The 13238-nt window shown below is 44.0% G+C and overlaps 2 protein-coding genes across 5 annotated transcripts in view; one reads left to right on the top strand and one right to left on the bottom strand.

Moving 5' to 3' along the window:
• SBNO1 (strawberry notch homolog 1) overlaps window positions 1-13238 on the bottom strand; it is a 70637-nt gene that overhangs the window by 35604 nt on the left and 21795 nt on the right. The window contains exon 1 of one of the 4 annotated variants that reach the window (XM_036742295.1): window positions 6686-6945. The exons of 2 other annotated variants lie outside the window; for them this stretch is intronic. The gene's annotated coding sequence lies outside the window, so the exon portion shown is untranslated. Of the gene's footprint in view, window positions 1-6685; window positions 6946-13238 lie in introns of those variants that run through there. One more of the 4 variants, XM_036742298.1, reaches the window with a different exon arrangement.
• On the top strand, window positions 2517-7365 carry LOC118854827 (translation initiation factor IF-2-like). Its single transcript, XM_036765063.1, has 4 exons — window positions 2517-2521; window positions 5789-6896; window positions 7047-7148; window positions 7285-7365. The coding sequence occupies exons 1-4, from the start codon at window positions 2517-2519 to the stop codon at window positions 7363-7365; spliced, it is 1296 nt and encodes a 431-aa protein (XP_036620958.1).

The raw sequence follows: 13238 nt of genomic DNA on the forward strand, positions 1-13238 counted from the left end.
CAGTTTCAAAGGACATTTCTCATATGTCATTTTCTTGGTTGAGGGCAAAGCACACGAGTTGTTCATTTATGTTTTCACCTACGACAACATATTGTAATTCAAAGGCAAGCTGTATAGTGTGAATCTACATGTTTTTATATGTTGAATATGCACATATGCACCACTCTTTTTGGACCACACATCTTACAATTCTACATACATGCAGAAATAATCTGCAAGGTCTCCATTTATACAATCTCCATTTGTAATTCCCCTTTGAGATGGAAGTGGCAGCTTTCTTTGACAAATATAGGTCTGGGGGGTGGGGAGAAAAGATGTAAAGAATAGTCATACCTTATCGGAAGTGTAGGTGACTGACAGGAAAAAGAAAGACTGGAAAAAAGGGACTGAGTCGGAAATGCCAGTAGCTTGCTAACTATTCACTCTGGAATAGATGGATAAATCTGTACAGGAAGATCACATGTCTTAATTAAAATTGTCATGCACAGATATTAACTGCTCCTACAGAACTGAAAATGTGACAAGTACATTATGTTTGGCTTAATGGAATGTGTATATAATTCAAAGGAACAAATTTGTTTGTGTTATATTGTACCTCACGGAATCATTATCTGAGTTCGCAAAGAGATCACTTAGTTCAGAGGCTCTTATCCTTTTTTCATGTCATGGACACTGCAGCCCCACCCCCCTTTAGCAGTCTTGTGAAACTTGCGGACTCCTCCTCAGAATGTTTGTTTTAAAAATTATAACTGAAGGTGGAAAGGAAGAAAATCAGAATCTGCCCATGAGATGTTAGAAACCATTGGGATGGTTTCATTGGAGTGATGAGAAAATACAAAACTGAAGGGAGTGGGGGTAAGGAAATATGCTATAGAAAAGAGACCACCTATTTTGACTTTCTTAAAAAAGTGGGAGAAAAATATTATGGTTGTTGTAAAGCACACATCCAAGTGCTTTTATTTCCCTCAAGTACAAAGAAAATTTAATTATAATTGACAGATCCCCACATTCAGGTTTCCTGGCGATTTAAGTCAGAGGTTATTAGTCCAAAGAATTTGTTCAATACACAAACTACTTCATCAAGGCCAAGGACCACCATGGACCACAAACTACTCATTATGCCACCTCCATCCCAAAAACCTCACCAAAATTAATAGAAAAACATTGATGGCATTATAGCTGTTTTTTAAATTAGGTATTAGAAATTAAGAGATTTGGCAGAAACAAAAGTATAGACATTGTATTTTATACTTATTACTATACTAAGAGAGACACAGGCATGGATGGGGTTACAATTATCACTGGAGGAGTACCCACATTAATTAGATCCTAGATCCATTCATCTTGAAAGATGAGCTCAAAAACTACAGATGATTCTCAGACCCTACTCTCTGACAGCCACTGAGTTCATTCAGATCTTCAAATGTCAAGAAATATGCGAATTCTTCATTATATATATGATGAAATCTAGGCATTCTCTCCCTTCTAAAAATTCTTTTCAACTATGCTTTCTGCTTAAGCTATCTGTTCATACATTTGATACCAAATAATCAAGTGAAAAAAACCTGTATGAACAGTGTATAATACAAGTTATGCTAAGTGCATAAGAATACAAACTGTTAGGTCAGATGAGGCAGGAGCCCTCAGTCCAGCTCCTTGGTAGGAAGCTGCCAGTACTATGCCATAAAATTAAATCCTTGACGCTGAACTGATAGAAATATATTCCTACCTACTCAGAAACCATTTCAAAATCTATGGTTCAAAGTGGACCTTATTAAAGACGCAACCCCAATACTTTAAAGATCCAGCAAGTGAGGTTTTCCTAAGATGACATTAATATTTAATGAAACAAAAAAAAAATTGTTTCTTAGTCAAAGGTCCAGTCTTTTTTCAGTTATTATTTCTTATTCTTTTACAAATAAACCTATCAGAATAGGATACAGTTAAGAGAAGGCTGGGGAAAAAAAGGCTAGCAATTAAGTTTACAATTCAAATACTAGTCATTCACCTCTCCCTACTTATCCTCATGTGTAAAACAGGTAAAACTTAGAATCTATTTCTTCCAAATTGTGAATAAAACAAGTTTATGAATAGAAGCCACACAACACATCATTCAACATATATGCAATATGTGTGCTAAATAATGGCAAGCGAGAGAACTGTCCTAGTGTGTATGCAAAGGGAGATGTGGATTTTTATATTTCACGATTACGAGTGCTCTATAAAAAGGTGACCAAAACCATTCAGCTTTTAGTGCTATTTCCAACTCCTAACCCCAACCCTGAAAACTTACATTGTCTTTAGAACTAATTATATAATCTTATGTGTAGCAAACCAATACAATATAGTCACTTAAGATCCTGACTATTGATAATCTTGAAAAACCTAAAAAGTACACAGCCAGAAGGTAGACAATTTCACAGGTCCCTATTATTTTGCTACAAAACACAGTATTTATAAATTCTGGGTCTGACTGAGGTTCAGGCAGGGATATATGACAATGGGAAAGAGGCAAAATGACGTTAGTACACCTCTTTATGTCGATGTGCTAAGTTCAGAGCATTCCAACTGAATGAAGGCATTTTGATGCCCTCAAGTCTGTTTTAATTACAAAAGAATTTTTTTTTAATTTACAAAGTTGTTATTGCTTTGTTCACCACGGATATACCAAAACAGGAAACTTAATGTGTATAAGTGGTCTTAATTTACAAGCGAAATACCAAATATCTTAGATATCACTAACAATTTTTCACGAGAAAAGTTGTTAAATAATTTGATGATTACTGACCAAATTTGACCAACTGACCAATCAATGACCAATTTTCAATTCTCTATGGTTAGCAGGGCACAGGCAATGATTCACTATCCACAACGAATACAGCCACCTCACTCATATCAGTCACTAATTTCAGTCTCTTCCCTGTATCTACTACCAGAGTGAACATGTAGAAGAAACTGAGCAGCTTTTAGTTTTGCCTCCTCTCTTCACTGTCTTTATTTCCTTCAGTAAAGATGTTATAAAGCAGTAAAAGGAGCCTGAAAAAGACAAATAAAAGACTGATGGCCCACCACCTCTCTGTAACAAGTACTAAAGCCTTTCATTAGAAACAAACTAACAATGCTGCTCTGAAACAGCACAGAGGGACTGAAGGTGAGAGGAGGGAAGGAGGGAAAAGCTTAGGAACCACCCTCTGTAGGGAGCATCCAGCTAATCACCATGACTGAGAATGGAAAACCATCATTATACAAGAAGTGAAACATAATTCCTACTCTTAAAAAATGAGAAAACATAGGTAAAGTGCTTTGAAAACTTAGTTACATAAATATTAGCTATTACTATCATCTACACTGAAATGTGTTGAAAGAACAAGGTTAAGGTTCTCTTCTGTTTCTGGATAGCCTGTTATCTGTCTTATGATGATTGAAAATATCATGAGACCAAAAATTAAGATTTTTAATCTTCTCTCTTCTATATTACTGATGAAATTTAATCTCGCAGACTACAAATTGCAATGCATACCATCTGCTGGTAACCCAAAATAAACTTTAATCTACATTCTATACAATGTAGTCATTCACTTAATGTCTAAAAAGATTAATCAAGTGAGTTTCAAAGAAGTATCCTGTTTGTCATTAATCAATCATTAGGGCCCAAGGAAAATTGATGCAGAAATTCTTAAATATGCAGGAATCTTGTCACTTAATCAAGCACCAAGCAAAAACTTTTATAAGCAACAAAACCACACACTTAAAAACTTTAAAAGAACAATCATGTTTTCTTACACTGTACTGCTTTATAATCTTGCTCTGCACAGATACAGCATGGTTAAGAATCCCATGAAGGACTCATCAGGGTATATAATTTTATATGCTCATAATTTAGTTAATTAACCAAGTTATTAAACACCTACTGTGTACCAGGCAGCTCTTTAGAGGCAGAAGAAACTGAACAGATAAAAGTACTTATCTGTTCCTTTCCTAAAATGACACTCCGAGCAATCCTGTTAGTCTCTCAAGTTTTAACCACCTCAATGGAGTAGATATACTTATAAATTGTTCTCACACTTGAAATATGTGTCCTCGGCAAAAATTTATATGAAAAAGTGAACCCACGTTATATAGTTCCAGAATTTTAAGGATTATAATTACTAATGGAAAAAAACTTACCAATAGTGCAAACACCAATTACCCTAAAAAACGTAACAGGAATTAAACAAGGTTTAAGATATGCTTAAATATTGGGAACCTATGTCACTGATCTTTCTTTATCACACATTCAAATTCCATTGGCTCACTAAGCAAGACATTATACTGATAAGGACACGCAAGAACACTCTAATAAATGTTCACATTCTTTCAGCAGTATTGCCTCCCCACCCCCTTTTTCTCTTCCTACATAAAAACCAATGTATTAGTCAAAAAATGCACTCCAGGAACCAAATTAGCAGAGATGTTTAGAGAATTTTAATTGCAATCAACCAACATCTAAATAAAGGTTTTTTAAAGGGATCTAACTTAAGTTGCATATGTATATAATCATTACTTTTTAAGTTATTTTAAGTACAAGTAGTAGCAAAGAAATCAAACTTTTTAAAAGTGTTAAGTAGTAACAAAGCAACTCCCCTTGAAAAATCTGTGCTCATTTAGGGCTCCCCGCCCCCCCCCCCGCAAATTAATCCAGAGAGCCTTGGTTTAGAAACTCATGTAGGTTGATTTAATCATTTTCTTTCTTCACAAAGAACTACCGAGTAACAATTTTTGCATTAGTAAGAAAACCATAATAGAGTATAGCGATTAAGAGGAAAGGAATCCTAACTGCAGTTTACCAATTTCTATACAGTTCTTTCGGTTTAAAAAAAAAATCAGCATCAAGTCCTTAAACAGGGAGATAGCCTCTGTTTAAAGTCCCTCTGAACTCGGTCCCTTTCTACCTTTTCAGTCGACCTTACCTTATCTACCTTATTTAGTGACACTGGCCTTCTCATTGTTCCCTCGAATTAAAATAACTTTCTTCTCCACTCTAGGCATTTCCACTTATTTCCCACCTGGAACTTTCTCCCTCTCTGCTGGCTTCCTTCAAGTCCCAGATAAAATCCTACCTTCTTGGATGAGAAACCTCTTGATCCCCCTTAATTCTTCCCTTTGTTGATGATTTCCAATTCATGAGGTTTAAGCATCTTGTTTGTACATTGTCTAACCTATCAGATGCTGAGTTCCTCGAGATCAAGGACTTTTGTTTTTGACTTTCTCTGTATCCCTAGGGTTTTATATAGTTCCTGGTACACAGCAAGCCTTTAATACTTGTTGACATGACACGGCCTACAAGTATAGCTTCCAATTTAACTTCTGGTCACATACTTAAATAACTAAACCAGTGGGAATTTTCTTTGACAACCGAAGAAAAGCATCCATCAGCCCTTCTGCTCAGGTCCACGGCTAAAGGGTGTTGAGACACCGAGCTTTCTGGACCCCCCAGGCTCACTCTCCTGGGAACTCCATCTTCAACGCTAAATCGAGAATTTTTAAACACTTAGCTACTGAAAAAAGTTGCTAATAATCAACTTTTAAAGGTCAATGGGGCTAGGCTTCTAACCTTCCCCCATCAACACGTGTTCAGCACAAACTTCCGGGTGCAGTTACAATTGGCTGCAGAATTCAACGGCCAAAAACCTGGCTTCCTTTGACCCCGTTTTCTTTCCCTTTCATTCTACCGAGTTTTGTTTTTCTTAACAAGCACACCCCAAAATGAAAGGCTCCCCCCATTACAACAAGGTTCCTCCCCTCACAGGGACTTGGCAGAGGAGGACCTGCCTGGGCGCCCGCACAAAGCGGCGGTGCAAGGGGGAGGAGCCGCACGCCGGGGTCAGGAGAGAAACAATCGACAGGCTTCAGACACCCCGGGTCCGGGCCGTTCGGACGCGCCCAGGGCCACTCCCCCGGCCCGAAGGGCCCAGCATTTGGGGAAGTTTCGGGGTTCGGGAGAGCGGCATGTTCCCGTCCGCATGCCCCCGGCGGCCCGGTCTAGGCGGCCGGCGCAGCTGTTCCCCACACCTGGACCCTCGGGGTTGGGCAGAGGGGAGAAGAAAGAAGGGATGCCCCCGACCTGGCAAGCCCCTAGCCGGCGGGAGAGAGCCCCCCACGTGTCGAGGCTCCCCCTTTCTGACAGTCACGACAAGGAGGCAGAAAGGAGGCTCCGGCTCCAGGAGAGCCGTACAAACCTCCCTCCCGATCCCTCCGGGCCTTTCCCCGAGGCAAGAGGGAGTCTCCGACGACCCCCCCCCCCACCTTTCCCCCCACGCCCGGGCAGGGACAAGAAAACCGCAAAAGCCAGGGGTGAGCAGGAGGTCAAGCCCGTACCCTTCCTGCAGGCGTCAGGCCGGGGGCGCAGCGCGGGGGACCGGGGCCTGTGCTCCCCCGGGCTGTGCCTCAGTTTCCTCTTCTGCACGGCCGCTCCCTCGAGCCGCAGACCAGGCGCCTCTCGGCGTGGCCGGAAGGGGAACGGGGCCGCCGAGGGTCCTGGAAGGAGGAGGGGCGAGCGGCCGAAGTCGGGCCGTGCCTCGCCTCTCGGATCTCGGCGTCAGGCCCGGGGGCCCCCTCAAGAACCGCAGCCGCCGTCGAGGGCTGGGGGAGGGGAAGGCAGGGGAGGCTGCCTCAGGCAGGGAGCCGGAGCCTGTAAGGCACTCACCTTCTCCTCAGGACGGGGCGAGCCGGCGGCGTCGCGGAGGCTGCGAGGGCTTGGGGGCGGCGAGGCTGCAGGAGCGGAGGCGGCGGCGTCGGCGGCTGCGTCCGGGTCTGCCTACCTCCCCGCCGCCATCTTGACGCCCCTCCTCCTCCTCCTCCCCCTCCCCCCCGGCACCACCAGCCCCCCCCTTCCCGTCCCGCCCGCCCCGCGAGGGGTGGGGAGGTGCAGGAAGGGGGAGCGCGCGCGCCGACGCCGTTCCACGTGACTTCCGACTGGGCCTCCGCCCACCCTCCTCGCCCCGCCTTTCGCCGCTGGGAAAGGGGAAGATGCCCCCCCCACCTCCGAGAACCCTCACCCCCCCCAGTCCCCCAACCCCCAAATCCCACCGGCCTGGAACCAGTGGCTGGATCCGAGCGAACTCCGGAACCAGATGGGTCCATCTCTTCGGCCTAAGGGTGGGCGAACGGTAAGGGGGGGGCGCGTTTTTGAGAAGGGGGAGGGGGGGCAAGCGAAGGCCGCCTCGGATAGTCACGTGGCTTCCACTTCCGATGATGCAGCAGGAGATCTCGCGAGGATTCCCTACACCCACCTCGCCTTCCTAGTTTCACCACGTTCTTACCACCCACCGGCTCTCTCGAAAGTGTTGCCGGGAAGAAGGTCTCAAACAGCTCGTGGCGCCATGAGAAGGTCTGTCGGTGCGCAGGCGCACTCCTGCCTCAAGCTCCCGAATCAGCTGTTCTAGATCTATTCCACTTAAAAAACCGAGGAACTCGTCGTTCCGTTCCCACGCTTCCCGGGCCTATTGGCGGGAACTTGTGCCCTGCTGGGAGCAGACCCGTGGGCTGTGCTTCAGACGGGGCAGTTTATTTGGGGACCTATGCTTTGAGGTACCCCACCCCTCCTAGGCAGAAGAGACCGGGGTAAGGGGGTCGGATCCCACCACGACCGCCGGCTAGAATGAACGGAAGCTTCCCAAGGGCTGTGACCGTCCAGCCTTTGTGGCTAGCTAATGTCAAAAGTGGCACGGGACATGCCAACCCTAAGCTGGTGTTGGAAGATCTGCGTTTGAATCCTGGCTTTGCTACATCTTACCTGGGACACGGCTCCCCTTCATAGTTTCGGTTTCTTTATTCCAAAAATGAAACCAGACTAGAATCAAGTTGTTATGAGACCTCATCCAACTAGTGCCTAAAGAAAAATTTCCTCTACAACAGTCCGTGACCTTTAAAAATATATAGTATTCAATTTACAGTAATGCACCATAATTGATGTACTTTGTCATCCTATGTATTTTATGCATTTAAAATCATTCTGAGAAAAGGTCCCTGGCTTCCCGTGCAAGACATTATATAAATTCTAGCTTGCTATTATTAAATCGAATATTGCCTGTAAACAGATTGTGGCTTGGAGTGACCGGTGGAGAAAAGAGAGGCTCACCAGCCTATATAGCTGGGAGCCTTTTGAACAGCTGTGACTGTTGATCGAGCCCCTTTATCTAAAGGTGACTATTATAGGTTTATGAAGAGCAGAATGATAAAATTGGGTTCCGGAGGCAGACCTTCCAATTTGAGCAACAAGGGAGAGAGGAGAAGCTGGGAGGTGAAGGAAATGGGGACAGTTCTGTGCTGGGGAGAACAAAATGGAGAGGTGCTGAGGAAAAAAAAAAAGGAAAAGGATGGAGTCTCCCAACTAAATAGGCTGGTGAGTATAACCAATATTTGGAAAGAATTCTGTACTCTATTATCAAATGGATGCTTTGTGATTGTATAGAAAAAGTAACTGAACACCAAGAGCTACCATGATTTCAGAGTCATTTGATGGAGTTGGTGGTGGATCAGTAGAATGCTATCAGAATAACCAAGGGTATCAAGTCTTTTCATGAAGTCCACATATTATCTTTGAGGATGAGGTGGAGAGCTATACCTTGGATGAAGGCAAAAGGAATGCTTAGCAAATCTACAAAACAAACAAAGCTGGCAGAGGTGAAAGACAATAAAGATCCTAAGAGAGTTCAATACAGGGAATACAAGGACCCAGCCTAGTAGGATGAGATAACATAAGCTAGAAAACAGTTTATGTGAAAAAGATCTGGGGGGCTTTAGTGTACTGCAAGCTGAATGAGGCAATATTGTGGCATGCTAATCAAAACCTAAACGACTGTAAATCTTAGGGCTGCTTTTAGTCAAATAGTTTACAGAACAAGGGAGTCAGTCCCTACCCTAGGTCGGACATGTGGAGTACTGTATTTTCAGTTCTGGGTGCCCCATGTTGTGAAAGACATGGACAACACAGGGCCTCCGGAAGGGAGCAGCCAGAAGGAGGAAGACCAAGACTGTGAGAGAGCTGGAGACTTATATACAGGGGTTAGTTGGAAGAACTGGAGGTGTTCAGCCTGGGGAGGAAAAACTTGGGGGCAGGGGGCATAGAAAGCTTCTAGTCTTGAAAGTGGTAAGCTTGGCATTATCCTGTACTGCTGTAGAGGGAGCTGGTGGCACAGGGGCCTGGAGTCCGGAAGACCTGAGTTCCTATCTGACCTTGGACATTTACTAGCTGTGTGATCCTCGGCAAATCCCTTAACCTCTGTCTGCCTTGGTTTCTTCATCTGCAGAATGGAATTAATAATAGCATTTTACCTCCTAGAGTTGTGAGGATCAAGTAAGACATTTGTAAAGAGTTTAGCACATAGTAGGTGCTATACAAAATGTGTATTCCCCCACTCACTCTTCCTCACTCCGTATTTCCAAATCAGCCATCAAATCCTGGCGTTTCTACCACAGCATCTCTCCTATCCACAGTACCTTTGTCACTCTCAGTGCAGGCCCTCCTCTCTTGCCAGGACCTTTGTTATGGCCTCCTGATCCGTCTCTACACCTCTCTCATCTACTGTCCACATGGCTGCCCAAGATCTTCCTTAGGCACAAACTTCTGTGGCTTCCCGTTTCCCATATAGAAGGAATATATAAACTCTTCTCTTAGGTATTTTAAGCCTTTCCCAACCATCACCTCATCCACCTTGTAAGATGAAGCCAGCCCCACCCTTCTCACACCCAACACTTCGGCCAAACTGGCTTCTTCTCTTGCTCACCCACCCATGGAGGTGCTCGGTCTCCTGTCCCTGCCCCTTGGCACACTTGTCCCCCACGCTCGGCATGTACTTCTTCCTCACCTCTGCCTCCCAGCATCCCTCTCTTCCTTCAGAACTCAGCTTAAGCACCATCTTCTACAGAAAGCCTTTCTAGGTCCCATCTACTGCTAGCGTTCTTCCTCCTGCCTGGTATTTATTTTGTATGTGTGCTTTCTGTACCTCTTTTGAATAGACACACACTTTCACTCTCTCCTCTCTTTTTCCTCTTTCTCAATGGAATGAAAGTCTCGGCCCTCAAGGAGCTTACATTTTTGGCTTTGTATCTCTCAAATCTAGCATACAGTAGGCATTTAATAAATGCTTGCTAAAACTTTGAAAGACTTAAGAACACTGATCAACACAATGACCAGCCCACAATTTCTGAAGACTCATGATGAAACATGCTACCCACCTCCTGATAGAGAGAATGAGACATTTTTTGGATGTCGCCAAAAGTGGGAATTTGTTTGCTTGACTGTACTGGTTTGTAATAGGATTGGGTTTCTTCCCTTGCTTTCTCAGTGGAGGGAGGGAGAGGGTTATCATTTGGGAGAGTGAGAGAAGGCATCTCATCATGAAAATAAAATTTAATTGTAACAAATGTGTATTGATTAGTATCTGTGAGGCTCCCTTAGTTTTGTTCTATGTGGTATGAGGGCAAAACTGGGAACAATGAGAAATTTGCAAAACAACCAAAAACAAATCCAAGCTTGATGTCAGGAAAAGCCTTCCAATAGTTGGAGCCATCCAAACAAACATGGAAATGGACTGTCCCTGGAGGTCCCTTTGCTAGGGTTCAAGAAGAGGGAGGTGAGGTTGCCATTGGTCTGGCACATCATAGAGAGAACTCCTGCTCGGCTCCAGTTTGGATTGGATGGTATCGAGGATGGTATCCTTCTATCTTGGAATCTACAATAGTAAACTAAGTTGTGTTGGGGTTTTTTTTTGGGGGGGTGAACTTTACAATGTCATAGTTAATAAACATTTATTAAGCACCTACTACATGCCAGGCACTGTGCTAAGTGTTAGAGATACAAATAGGAAAAAAGATAGTTCTTTCCCCCAAGAAGCTTACAATAGAATGGGAGAAGACGAACAAAAGAAATCAAAAAAAGGAAGGGGAAGACACATATTATGAAGAAGCCAGAGAACTCCAAAATCAGTGCAGCCAGGTAGGAAATGAGATGTCTGTTCTGCCCCTCATCTTAAAGGGAAGTTGAGAAATACCACCCCACCAGTTAGAGGGGAAGAGAGCCCTGATGAGTAATCAGTACCAAGGCAGAATAAATCTTGCAAACTGATGAGCTTTCCTGATGATGGGTATACTGGGAGGCTTGGTAGAGAAAGAAGTCAAAGACGACCAAAATGAGTGGGAAAGAAGATTTCCTGTTGTTCCATAAACTCACCTCTGTAGCTGACTTGGGACCACAGCCCAACATCCTGCCCTATATGTGCCTCCTTCCTACTTCTGGGAAAGGGTAGGGTCCATTACTCCCTCCCCACACACTACTCCCAAATCTCACTGGCATTGAACTGGCACTAAGGAGGAATTCCCATTTACATAGCCTCTGCAAGGGCCTTTCCTCACCTTACTTGATCTGGGTCTCTTTGCTCCTCATCATTAATTGTGTGTTTTCACTTTACACAGCTAGGCTCAAGACTCCCCCAAAGGAGCAGAGTCATCTTTGTCTTTGAGTGAGAAGCATATTTGTATAGACTCAGCAGGTTCTCCTCTTGGAGTCTTGCTCTCAGAGAATGCCAAGTTTCCAAAGGTATGAGTAAATCAATGGTATATAATATAGGTGTGTGTATACATATTTTACCAAAAAGTTTGTTCCTGGGATTCTAAGCATAGTTGGCTTGAATTGTGGGCCTTGAGTCAGGCTTCAGAAGAAGCCCGGCTGAATGTTCCCACTGCCACCATCCCTCACACTTCTCCTTTGGTTGCCATTCTCTATAGCTCCTTTTCGCTTTGGCCGACGGTTTATTCAGAGCAGTCTGAGCCCAGTGTGATGGACTTCCACAGAAAGTCAAGACAATAGAGAATTCAGAATCATATAGCATCGAGCCTGTAAACTCCAAAAGTATCTGCAGAGACAGCAGCAGCACACAATGAGACAGCCAAAAGAATGCGCTTTCACTTAGGCTTGCCTTAAGGCTCCCTTAGCCTTTGGTAAGGAAGACTGAGAAGCAAGGGCATAAATAATATAATGAGACCCGTGATGATCAGTGGAAGCAGCGAGTCATGGAGCAAGGAGAAGGGCTAAAAGATGGGCAGGGCATAGCCTTGTAATGCCAACAGATCCAGAGAAAGCGCCCTGGCGCATTTATCCTGTCTACCTCACTGGTTGTCTCCACACTCTTCCGTTAGACTGTGAGTTCCTTGAGGGCAGGGATCCTGATTTTGCTTTTGCCTGCCACACAGTAGGCATCTAATAAATGCTTGTGGCCTTGATGAGTCCATCCCATCCCCCACCAGCCCACAAACTCTTCTGCAGTGAGAGCTGCACATTAGAAGAGATGGCTACAGCAAGGAAAGAGCTGGATGAGCAGGGTCTTAGTCCCACTTCCGTGCAAAGCTCATCGTGAATGAATGTCTTCAGTGTTCATCAATCAGCAAAAGAACTTTTCCCCCCTATGTTGGCTTAAATTTCTTGTCTACCTTTTAAGAAATAAAGTTCAATTACTCTTCTAATTCCATGAGGTTTTAATTAAATACTCTCTAGACATAAGTTCCCAAAAGTGGGCGATACCACCTCCTGGGAGGCACCGGAATGATGGGGGTGGGGTGGGGTAGTAGTTTGAAATGACAAAAATTTCCAGGGGGAAAAAAAACATTAAAGGGTTAAAGAAAGTAGATTTCTAGGGGGGGGGGGGTTAAACAGTTTTTTTTTTAAAGGGGGCTATAGGCCAAATAAATTTGGGAACCTCTGTTAGAAGCTTTCCTTCACATGATAATTAAGGCATAGAATCTTAAACTAGCCCATGGTAGTCTTTCACACAAGACTTGAAAATAATGAGTTGTTTTTCCTTAATGCTAACAGCCATAATAAGAATGGCTAACATTTGAAGTTACCAGAGTGCTTTACATATATTATGTCATTTGATCCTGATAAAAACCAAGTGAAGTAGGTGCTGTAATCATCCCTATTTTACAGATGAGTAAACTGAGGCTGTTAAGTGACTTGCTCACACTGATAGGAGTGGAGACAGGCTGGGACCCTGAGACCAAGAACCCTAAGAATAACAGTGAACCCCAGACTCCTGTTCCTGGATTCCAGCCTGGCCCTGGGAGTCAGCATCTCCTTGTGGAGATGTTACCTGGCAACCCTGCTGAGAACAGGAGAAGAAAGTTCTCAAAGTCCTCAGTACTGGCAAATGGCTCAACATCGTCAGTAATGAAGATGTTTTTATTAATGGAAATGATGGTAA

The sequence above is a fragment of the Trichosurus vulpecula genome, chromosome 1, assembly GCF_011100635.1.
Source record: "Trichosurus vulpecula isolate mTriVul1 chromosome 1, mTriVul1.pri, whole genome shotgun sequence".
Classification (NCBI taxonomy): Eukaryota; Metazoa; Chordata; class Mammalia; order Diprotodontia; family Phalangeridae; genus Trichosurus; species Trichosurus vulpecula.

Coding starts and splice junctions, on each gene's coding strand:
- LOC118854827 (XM_036765063.1), top strand. Junction 6,897..7,046: donor TCCCGCCCGCCCCGCGAGGG/GTGGGGAGGTGC, acceptor CACCCCCCCCAG/TCCCCCAACCCCCAAATCCC. Junction 7,149..7,284: donor GGCCTAAGGGTGGGCGAACG/GTAAGGGGGGGG, acceptor TCGCCTTCCTAG/TTTCACCACGTTCTTACCAC.